This window comes from Triturus cristatus, chromosome 12, assembly GCF_964204655.1.
Source record: "Triturus cristatus chromosome 12, aTriCri1.1, whole genome shotgun sequence".
Taxonomy (NCBI): domain Eukaryota; kingdom Metazoa; phylum Chordata; class Amphibia; order Caudata; family Salamandridae; genus Triturus; species Triturus cristatus.
The window spans coordinates 163,607,255-163,619,371 of record NC_140595.1 but is presented as its reverse complement, the minus strand read 5'-3'; the positions used below and the strand labels follow the sequence as shown (position 1 = coordinate 163,619,371).

Here is a 12,117-nt window from a genome sequence, read left to right as displayed (position 1 = left end):
AAAAGGAAACAGAGGAACTGGTCCGTAGAAGAGCAACACACAGAGGGAGAGGGCAGCAATGAGAAGGAGGTACAGCTTACAGGGGAGAGGAGGAGAGTGCAAGAAAACACATGCACTCCCAATGAAGTGCTGAAAGCACATAAAAAACGTTGTTTCCTGAATGTTAAATATGAAAGTATACAAGTCCTCCAATTAAAAAGGATGGTAAAGATGTGCTTATGGGAATGATAAATAAAGAAAGAACGTTATTGAATAAGAAGCAAGCAAATGAGAGTGACAAGAAAGACAACCAAAGATAGTTAATGGCCTGCCCCAAAATCCACTGTAAATAGTGGAGTTGTGCACACTAGGGCCCAGATTTCCTACGATTTTGCGTCAGGGTTGCGTCACTTTTGTGGCACACCCCGGACACAATATCATTTTTGGCATTTACTGCACCTCGCATATTCACTTAGCTTGGCTCTGCGTGGTTGGTAAATACAAGTAACGCAGCGCAAGGCACTGTCTTGTCTTCTTTTGCATCATGTAGGCATTACATGGATGGAGCAAACACTCATGTATTTTGACATGACCCCAGATTTACAAATACTTGTAATACTGGGTGTGACCCCAAATGGTAGGCATACCAAATTCCTCTTTCCATATGTGCTGCTCTCTGTGGCACACGTAGAAAGAGGAATATGCTGCAAGGATTCTTTTTTTGCAGGAAGGTCTTCCTTCCTGCACAAAAACAATCTTGCCTGTAAGACAGACACACTTCCACCATGGTTTAAGGGTGCCTGCACTGGTGCTAGGAAGCACAGAGGGCACCAGTGCAGAGTGTAGAAATGTTCCATATCTTTGTAAATATAGAGCAGTTCTGTTCACTCCCTTTCACGCAACGCAGCACAGAAAGTTCCCTAACTGCACCATGCTGCATGAAATAATAGTAAATGTGCCCGTAGGTCTTTTGACATCAGACACCTAAAGCTGTCTGTCGGTGAGACCTAACAATGTTGATGTTTCTCAGCCCACATACCTCTTCAAGGAACCCCAGTCCCCTGCATTTTCATACTGCTTATTTCAGGAGAACCTCAGGCCAAATAGGTTTTCAGAGCTGCTCTGTGCAAGGGCATTGATTAGTTTATTGAATCATTAACACTGAACATTAGCTAACCTAGTTCAAGAATAGAAAAGACGCTTCTTCTCTGTACCAAGTATTGCTATAACCCCTTCAAAACATTTTTATATCTTAGAACTCTTTCGCAGTGTGCACAAAGACAAGCCCTGTCAAATGAATTCAAATAAAATAAATCTGCCTTTTAATGTTTCATGTCAATATCAAATTCAAACTGGAGCACACTTCTCATTCAGTAATAAAAATGTGGATTTGTCTTCATGTTTTGCTTTTCTTGTAGAATGGCACATATGGACCTGGGTGCAGTGGTCAGTGTGACTGCCAGCATGCAGATGGCTGTGATCCGGTCACTGGTCAGTGCTACTGCCTGGAAGGGTGGACAGGTAAGCAGATGTGACCTGTCCTTCAGAGTTAAAGAGATGGGATCTTTTTTGCTTTTGCTCTGCCACTGACTGGTCCTTAGAATCGCACAAGGGTGCCTGCAGGGCACGGCTTTCAGTAGGCCGTTTGCTGCCGGTGCTCAGCATCAACTTCAAGAAATGATCTTGACACAGCTACCTGCTGGCCCCTCCTTTTATGTCTGACACCAAAGGAATAAAACACAGAGGGGCTAGAGAGTGATGGCAGCCACGGCCGGACTGGGAACATCAACCAGCCCTGGTCGATTACTGCTCGACCGGCCCCGGAAGCGGGGGGGGGGCTGTGGGTGCTATTAAGAAGCACTGCCGCAAAACTGGACCCCAGTAATAACCCCGGCCCCATTGCTACTAAACTACAAAACCGTCCCCCACCCCTCTGGCTTACTGGGGAAACGCCCGGTGCCCGCTACAGCCAGTCTGGCCCTGATGGTAAGGATCAGGGCCTGATGGTAAGGATGTGCATCTTAACTTGTGTGTAGAGAGCCACAGCAGTCATTTCTCATCTGCTGGCAATCCCATAACACCTTTTCGAAATTGCCATTATATTGTTGATAGCAAGTATCCTGCCATTACTACAGAGTGAGCTGCCAATGCTTTGTGGAATGAGGAGGAGGGCGGAGCACTCAGCACAGATGTCCTTTGCAACACCCGGCCCATTAGCAAGCAATATACTGTAGGTGTCAAACTTCTGTTGTCCCCATTACATGCAGGTCTTTGCATCATGTGCATCACCACTGTTGGACTTGGCCCTTTTTTTCCCTGAATTTTTTCGCTTTTCCCCCTAGCCTTTCTACTGACAAGGTGTGTCTGTACGGAAAATAATAAATGTTGTGCAATGGTGTACGTACCGTTATTTCCACCATTGTAGAAATGCACCTTTGTAAAATGGCACTTTTAAAATGGACGCCATGTTTGTCTGCTTGTGCCGACTGCCTGAGGTGGGTTGGCGGTCCAGTGTTTGAAGTGACAGGGTGCCCTACACCTCCCCCACAGTGACAGTTGGGACTGAAACTGCCAGGAACCTTCTAGAATGTTCTAGCCCTTGCTGGTAGGTGGGAGGAGGGGTGGATATATAGTGGAGCTGGGATGCCATGTGCTCAGGCTGAGTGTGGACCTGAATGAGAGGGGACACTCTGCCAGGAGGTACCGCCTCATGGGCCTGTGTGCTGGCCCCTGTGCCCAATTGTAACCCCTCTGCTGTCCACAGGGCCAGTGAGAGCCCACTGCTGGAGTATAGACTGCTGTACCAGGAGGAGTGCCATGTTATGGGGGATGACTGTTCCTAGGAACTGCGGCCCTGTTCTGATGAGTGCCCACTGACCGCTGATCTTGCCCAGTAGTACCTGATGCTCTCCTACCTAGCGCCTCGTGAGCGCTACAACTGTGCCCTACCTGCTGGCTCACGCCTGGAGAAGAGAGAGCGCATTATTGGGCTGGACTGTACTCCCAGGAGGTGAGGAGCGTGGTCTCTACTGTGATGTGTGGGACTGTGTTCTCCGGTAGAGCTGTTCTATTGAAGAGTACCGCGTGATTGCGCACTCTGGCTGATTTAAATGAAAGCGGGTGCCCACACCGCAACGTGGGGTTATTAAAAACAGCGGGAGCCCACCCCGCGTATTGCCGCCCTTTTGTGGTTTCAAAGTACAGCGGGTGCCTACCCTGCTTTATGCCTATTAAAGTAGCGGGAGCCCACCCCGCGGGTGTGCGCCCTTGTGCCTATTAAAATAAAGTGGGTGCCCACCCCGCAATGTGGTGCTTATTGACGTCAGCGGGAGCCCACCCCGCACTTCAAAACTGTCAAAATCACTGCAGCCGGCCCAAGTCCCGGCGCACCCGAAGCGGGTGCTGTAGATCACCGCCGCCGGCCCAGGGGCGCCGCGCGGGCTTCCCCGTGACGTCAGAGGAGCCGCGCTGAGATTGGCGCGGCGGGGGCGCCTGAGGGGAAGTCCCGCCCCGCAAGGAGGAGAGACGGGAAGCCAGCGGCCGCACACCCATGTGGGAGTCCCGGTCCCAGGGGAAGGGACCGGGTGAATATCAGAGGTCGGCCTGCCTGCGCGGGGCTCCCGTGTGGGAGGGAGAGCCCCGCAGTGCGTGCAACTGAAGCGCCGGAAGGAAACTGGAGCGGTAGCCCAACCCGGCGGTCCGTGCCCCCGCAGTCAGGGGCTGGCACCGAAGAAGTGCTGCTGTGCTCAGGGCTCCCAGGAGCTGAGGAGAGCCCCGCAGTGCCAGAGGAAGTCCGGCAATTGCGACTGGATTTGGGCTGGAGAAGAGTCCCGGCGTGCTGCCACTACCGTGAGGAGCCACCAGAAGAGATCGGGAGAATCCTGGCAGAGCAGGGGACGGTCGAGGTACATATCGGTGCCTGTCCCCTGCTGGAAGGAGTCCCAGTGAGTGGGGCCCTTTGGGGAGCTGGTGGTGGAGGAGGGGGGCAACGGGGCACATTGTCGTTGCCCGCCCCCGTTGGTCCTTCTAAGGGGACCCGAGTGGTTGCGCTGGTTTTCCCAGCTGCCCCACTTGGCAGGGGGCAGCTGCAACGTTGGGCCAATTTTTGATTTAGTAGCCCCGGAGTGGGGCTCACATCCCACACGCCAGTGCCCGCATTTGGTGCTAGTATTTTGCTGGGCTATACGGCGACGCCACAGTTGCGGGCTGCTGCACCGTGTTGGGCATTTTTATGTCCCTGAGCTCCAAGGGGGGTGCTCCAACGCGTGCCAGTGACTTGGTGACTTTATTCGGCACAACTGCCCCGTTGGACAGTGGGCGGTTACAATGCTTTGGCAGCTCTTAGTGGTAGAGTCCTTGAGTAGGGGCTCCCTCTCCCAGGCGCAGTGGCGCCAAAGACTGAACTGCGACATTTGAGGCAAGTAGTGTTGGTATGCCAAGGTGTCCCTGCTAACATGAGATATGCCTAATAATCCTGCATTGATGCCGAGGGAGACGCCTCATGATTTCTGTTTAATGCTTCCATGCCAATAAGGTTGATGCCTAATGTATTTCTCCTAATGCATTTATGCTAATAAGGTTTTTGGGTATGCCCACTGCTAGTGTTGTTTATGCAAATGTGTCTATGCTAATTGGGGTGGTGCCTATGTTCACAGGTTTGGTGCCCATGATTATGATTCATGCAGATGTTTAATGCCTAATGTCATGCCATGATGTTTTTATTGCAGGTTTGAGGCTAATGCGCTTTATGCCCACAGGGTATACCTAAGGCTATGAAGTTTATGCCTACAGTTACGTTTCGGCTGGTGTCATGCATAATGTGCCTGATCTAATGTGTCCTAGGCCTAATGGGAATACCTACTGTACGTTTCTATGCCTATGGGAATGCCAAGGGGTTTTAGATTCAGGTCTGCTCAACCAGTGATTTATGTGTATCAGGATACCCTGCTGAGTCCCTGATGTTGCCAGAAGGTACTGGCGGTTCTACCCTTATTGCTGGTGTGTTGCATTTATTCCACGTACTCTTGTGATGGTTCTGGCAGCAGCCCGATTGGCCCTGCCCTGTAAATAGTCCCCTCTGTATATGGCTACCTGGTGCCGGTTGGCATGGTGTTCACAACTGTGATTGCATCCTACTGTGCTTGATATAATACACAAGTTATTTTTAATGCAACCTGGTGTTGAGCATAGTATTTTGTACAGGAAGGGTACCCTTCCTGTACAAAACCTATGCTGGACTCACGCACACACCCTAGCGCTGCGGCACTAAGGTGTGTGCATGGCGGATAGCAGCTGTAATCAGCGCTGGCGCAAGGGAAAGGGGAGGAGATAGCCATATCTTTAAAGATATGGCGCTCTCCTGCTCCCTCCCTGTCGCGCATCGCAGCGCAGCCTCGCGCGCGGGGGGGGGGGCTGCACTGCGTTGCATGACTTTTTCATAAATCTCCCCCTAAGAGTGAACTGCCGGACACAAAATGTTCTCGCTCATGGTGTCCCATCTGTTGGACCTTCTGTCAGGAGGAGCCATTGAAAAGACCTTGGGATTACATTTTGAGGACAAAGCTTGTAGCTCCAAGCACTCTGATGACTGATGTGAGAACAAACCTTTTGGATCACCCGGAGCTTACCTACATGCCCTGGCCAGTTGTCTGTGGACCATCCGAGCAACTGCAGCAGATTTCAATAGCGCCTTGTTAAATGGGAGAAAGGTACAGAGGATCAAGGAGATACTCGAGGAGGGATTTAATACAGAGAGTAATGAGATTGGATATTCTGACCTTGATCTGTCAAGAGAACTAGTTAGAGATGGGAGGATTAATATAAACAAAGACGCAAAAAATATATCCTGGTCAAATTGAAATAGACTGTCTTTTCCTCTTTTTCAAAATTTTCAAAACGAAAAGGGCTGCAAACTAATGTATTAATACATATTGTATTTGAGGATAAGATTGCAAAACAGATTCTTGAGGCCATTCCAAATATTGTCATAGTCACTTTTACCCACTGTGGGCCATATGTACGGAAGGATCTAGCATTTCTTAACAGACCAAATCGCAATTTTGGTCAGTTAAGACATGCTAAATTGCCTTTCCATATGTACAAAGGCAGATAGGGAATCGCAAAATGCAAGCAATTACTACCTAGTGATTCTCTAAATAAGAAATTCCAAATAGGGATTTCCTGTTTGTGATTTCCAAAGCACATGTACAAAGCATTTCCTAAATGCGAAATTGGCATTTAAGAAATGCTGTTACCATCAACTCCAAGTCGATGGTAACAAGGTGCAATTAAAAGAAAATGCACCCAAGATACATTCTTCAAAGTGTTGTGTAGCACATTTTTGCGCTTTACATGTGCACCACTTTTTTGGGGGGTGCATCAAGGGTGCATCAAGGGGGACCTTAGACCCAAAGGCACTGTTGGTTTGGCATTTCCAAATTTGCGATTTCCTATTAGGTAATAGCTAATTTGAAAACGCAAAAGCATTCATATCTATGGTCCTTAAGGTCCATAGGAAAGAATGGTTTAGCATTTCATAAATAGCAATTTCCTAATAGCAATTCCTACTCTACAGGAATCGCTATTCGGGGATCTCCATTTTTGTAAATCCCATTTTGAATTTCCTAAATAGCGATTTCTTTGGAGTCGCTATTTAGGAAATGCAAAATGGAAATTTCATACATATGGCCCTTCATCACTAGGAGCTAGAAAGCAGGAAGGTAGGTGGTAGGTGCTCCTGTTCACTCAAACTAGAGTCCCTACTTAATATCTTCGTAGCGGGGAACGAGAGATTCAATTCCCTGTTGACAGAAAGGATTCGCATAAATAGAGGAAAATTAGACAAAGGTGGCTTTTGTAAACCCTCAATGAGTGATAGGGTCATAGTTGATGATTCCACAGAAAACGATATTCATGGGACTAGTAACCACGGTTCTGTTACCTTAAGTGCAAGGAACAATTTTGTCCCTGGGAGCAGTAAGTAAGGCAAACATCCACATGGGCTGTGCTCCCCCAGAAACAGTCACATATAGGTAGACTCTGCATGACTTGAGCACATGGCCAACCCCTATATAGAGGATAGGAGGATAAATCAGGGATACAAAAGGGCAGAGGAGATCCTTGTTATGAGCCAGCCTATGGGACATTTTTTCTAATAGGAGTAGCATGAATAGACAAGCGAGTGGTACGACTGATAGGACTGCTAGATGCAGAGTGAGTGAACATGGGGTCTTGCCCGGTGCTAATCTTATCCATATGGTAGGTGCCCCTAAACTTGGATCAGGAGATAATGAGAATCAGACCTCTCTTACAAATAAGGTCATGTATTGGATACGGTCTGCAAAGCAGTGTTATTCAGCGATTACAGTGGCGGTTCGCATAGGGCGTGCTGCGCGGCCGTGGGGTGGGGGAGGGGCAGGGTGGGGGTGGTAAACTCTGACATACGACGGAACGGAGGAAAGTAATTATTACTTTTGTCCGTTCTGTCGTATGTCTGAGTTTACTACCCCCTCACCCTGCCCCTCCCCCGCTCACCACCCCACAGCACGCCCTATGTGAGCCGCCACTGAGCAATTAGATCTGATGTACTAAACGTTACGAGTCTCTAATAATCTCTCTGGGAATGGTTACATAGAAGTTAGTGTTTCTGAGCCAGAGACCTGTAAAGGTCTTTAGTCACTTGCCATACCAATCCTGTCGCAAACTCAGAAATCCAATTTAAGTCTGTGATACCATCTCAGATTTTTGACAGAAGCAATAATGAAGAATGCTTTAGATGGCCCCATCAGTGCAAATGTGGTGTCTATCCAAGTCGCATACCTAGAGGCGGTAGTATGACTGCATGGTCGAGCCTCTGGCATAGTTAAAACAAGCCCCCACTTCATGATGGAGTCATCAAAAGAAGAAGATATAAAGGGCAAATATTTAAGAATAGCGTCTTGAAATATTGCTATCCTTATAAAAAAAACAAGAACCTAAGCTGGGTAACATTTATAAAATTGTTTGCTATCTGTGCATTGCAGCAGACCTAGTTAAAAGTCTCTATTTGCTTGGAAGGCTATGCAAATGATAGTATCAGAGCAAATACTGTGAATCAGGGTTGTCCTTCTGGGGCGTTAACGGTTAGGATAAAAGTAGACTTAGATTGTGTGGTAATATTTAAGGATTGTGGCACTAATGACATTCAAAGTTTAAGGGTAAAATTCCAAATGGGGAAAGAATTACTTTTCTATAATGTGTAAAAGAGAGGTGGTTGTTTGTGAAGGAATACCCCAGAATACAGCTTCTAATTAGACTCATTGAAGAACTTACTTAAAAGAACCAAAAAAATAATCCTGCCCCCATAGTGGGGGATTTTAACCTGGGTTTTGAACCAATGCCGATTGTTCAAGATATATTGAAAGAACAAGTTGAGATGTGGAGTATCCCTGATTATCCACTTAAGTCTGCTGGTACATTAGCACTCTTTGTAATGGCCGCATTGTACATATACACTACGACCAATGTTTAATAACGGAAAATGGCCTGGTCATATTGACTATGAGCCTGATTTAGAGTATGGCATCGAGGGTACTCCATCGTAACAGCGACGGGGTACCCTTTCTGGCTCACTGTTGGTTCGCCCACCCTCATTTTGAGACAGGCGGATCAAAAGTATTTCTATGATGGAGCCTACTCCAGCTCTCACCAGATAGTCTCCATCAACCACCTGACGGAGTACCAACTGTTGGAGATTAGTCACCTGACTGGCCACCCTATTTAGCGTGGGTGGTCGGATTGATTTTCTTTGCTGTCAAAAAGAATAATGATCCAGACACCATTATATGAACTCCTGTGGTGAGGGGGGCTTCCGTTTGACCTTTTTCAATTAAAAACTCCCTCTTAGGATTTGAAAAATGCTATTCATTGTGAAAAAGTGACGGAGGGTCATCATGTTTAAAGATCCATCCATCGAACCTTTAAAAATTGACAGCAATTGCAGAGAGGGCTGTTCCTGCCAATTTTTAGTTATCCACGATGCTGGTGACAACTCTATATTTGGTGGGCAGAGCTCCCTCAGGATGGCAGTGACTATGTCCTCCACCATCTCGGCAGAGCACCCTGAGCAATGATCGGAGTAAGATGTCCAAAGCAAGTAGAGCTTACAAACGGATCATAAGGGAAAAGAGTAAAATTGGAATGATTAACAATGATCATACTTTTTGAAAGCCACCAAGGATACATAAGCATTCTGGTATGGAATTGCTCTTAGGACCCAACAGCCGCCACTCTTCCTGAGGTTCACATACTTCCACATTTTTGGGTAAATCATTTTCAAGACATAAACAAGTAGACTTGAAATCAGCCTTTGACACAGTACTGGACTTGTGGAAAGTTATTTTCGAAGTTGGTGTCCCAAGCAACTTTCTCGCATTGATCATTTTTCTAATTGAAAATAACTTTGCTACTGTGATAAATGGCCCAGTATGGGAAACCGCTGCCGCATTCTAGAACAACAAGAGGTCAGGCAGGGGTTTGTATTGGCCCCAGTGGTATTCACTTGGTGCTTGAATTGGGTAGTGGAACATCTATACTCATGTAGTTCCAGTGCCTACTGAGGAAAGGGTAGGTATTCTTTTTATTTAATTTCCAAGTTTTTATTGAGATTTTTGCAAAGAAAATAATACAATCAATACACGTTGTTAAAGTTTTTACTGGCATTTAGAAGAACTAACAAAAATCATATCACAGTATGAGCACAGTCCACAGTATCAACGCTGTGCGTATCTAGGGCTGAACGCTAAGTATACACAGCAAACACACAAAATCCCCGTGACACAGCCAACTGCGAGGCATTCAGTACCAGTCCTGCCTCTCCTCCCCAGGACTCACATTCAATTGTCTGCCGCCACCCTCCAATTCAGGGGTCCATTAGGTGAATAAACGCTACCCGTATATCCTTGAACTTTGTGTGTTGATCCTGCAGTCTATACATACTTTTCGCATATGTAGCCAAGTTAAACAGTTCTGACTTCTATTTTGAGTGTGTGTGAACCCTTAATGATCGTCAGTGGCCCACAATACAGATCTTTGCTACAATCACAGCTGTGGACGTCCACCTTTTCCAGGGGGTGGCGGCTCTTCCACCTTTGACATATTGAGCAGAGGAGAGGAGAGAGAATGTAGCCTTACGGCTAGAGCTGCTGACTTTGGAGCTGGATAACCAGGTTCGAGTCTCTACATCAACTCAGCATCCTGTGATTCTGGGGAAATTGCGTAATCTACCCGTGCCTACCAAAAATGAATGTGTCCTTGTGCAACTTAACTGGTGCTCATGTAAAGCGCTCCAATACCTTCGGGTCGAGTTCGCGCTATATAAACCTGCAGAAAAAAAAGTGGGCTATCTACGCTGAGTCTATGAAAGGAATAGACTGGTACTGTGGCGTGTGCGCCTAATGTCCACCCAGTAATTGGACAAAGCCCTAGGATATGATACAGATCTCCATCTTGTTGCTCAAACCTCCAACACTTGTCATCTGTGGCAAGTCTAGCTCTCTTTATGGGGTCCAGTACCAGCTATGCAAAGTTTTAATGTAAGTACCTAAGTACCTTTCAGCCAGGCTTCCCTCGGTGAAAGATCATGGAAGTCCATGATCTCTCTCCAGTCCTCTGTCTCGAATTGTAAACCTAGCCGGTCCTGCCAGGAAAGAGTATGCATTACCGATCTCAAAGTCAGCAAGTGGACTAAAAAATCTAATAGCTTTTCACGCTCTATGAGAAGAAATGTCTAAAAATAAATGTGGCAAAGACTAAATGACTAAACCAATGCTTTTTAATCCTTCTAGACAGCACAGGAAGGCCATCAACTTGGAAAATGGGACAATAGAGTGGTTCCATGGATTTGACTATGTAGGCATCAGGATGGCAGACAGTTTTAACAGTACGAGTCATATTGTTAAAAATAGACCTTTTTATTCATGAAGCTAAAGTCCTGTTAGCCTCTGCAGCACATTCAGGGTCTCAGGTGGTTCCTCCACCTTTAAAGTTATGCAGAGCACAGGGCCAGACAACTTCACTTTATGGTGCAGAGCCATGGGAAATATATTCGAATGCCAAACAGCGAGAGTATCTGGGCATTACCCTTGAAGATAGAGTAGTGGTCAAATGGTGGTATGTGGTTTAAGGGAGAAATCTGCGATGGGGACAGTTGTATAATAAACCAATCAACCAACCAATGAGGGGGAGTTCATTCCAGGTCTTGGCCGCGATGTAGGAGAAGGGTCTTCTTCCCGTTCTAGCTCTCTGAATGCGAGGGGTTTCTTCCAGGGCGAGGTCGGCGGAGTGGAGGTTTTTCTTGGGGGTGTGGAAGGATATTCTGTTGTTGAGGTATTGTGGTCCGCTGTTGTGGTGGGATTTGTAGGCATGTATGAGCAGCTTGAAGGTCACTCTCTTTCCGACAGTGGAGGTCTCGTAGGTGCTGGGTGATGTGGCCTCTTCGTGGGATGCTGAGGACGAGTCTGGCTGCGACGTTCTGGACGGTCTGGAGTTTGTGGAGTCGAGATTTGTTGATTCCGGTGTAAAGGGCATTCTCGTAGTCCAGTCTGCTGGTTATGAGTGTGTGGGTGATGGTCATTCTGGATTAGGGGGGGGGGATCCACTTAAAGGTCTTGTGGATAGGTGTGGCTCACTGGTTAGAGGCGGCAGATCCGTAAGCAGAGAATTGGCCAGGGACCAGGGTTCAATTCCCGACGCGGCAGGGTCGTGGACCAGGGTCAAAACGGACTCGATAATTCTCGCCTCGGTACCTACTCTAACCAGGAACACACTCGGCAACTCTGGGCATTAGCTTGCCTCATCTCCACAACGGCCCCCCACATTCGCTGGGGATGCCTGGTTTCACCTTGGAGATACCCTGGAGGGACCATCTCACAGGGATAGCCAGGACGGGTTCCCCAGCAGTCTACAGCGCCAGGACGCCTCAGGGCAGCAGTGCGCTTTACAAGACACATACATTTACATTTAGTATGCGGAGGGTGTTGAAGCACGTGGATGATAAGGCGTTGATCTGTCGGTTCATGGTGAGGGAGGAGTTGAGTATGATGCTGAGGTTGCAGGTGTGGAAGGGTTGCCGGGTGTGGGGGAGCCACCAGGTGTCGTCCC

The 12,117-nt window shown here is 47.5% G+C and overlaps 1 protein-coding gene across 2 annotated transcripts in view; it reads left to right on the top strand.

The window, feature by feature from the left end:
- PEAR1 (platelet endothelial aggregation receptor 1) overlaps positions 1 to 12,117 on the top strand; it is a 311,694-nt gene that overhangs the window by 243,102 nt on the left and 56,475 nt on the right. For both annotated transcript variants that reach the window (XM_085639753.1, XM_085639752.1), the window contains exon 13: positions 1,398 to 1,500. In XM_085639753.1, the coding sequence (XP_085495879.1) occupies positions 1,398 to 1,500 (103 nt within the window). The remainder of the gene's footprint in view (positions 1 to 1,397; positions 1,501 to 12,117) is intronic.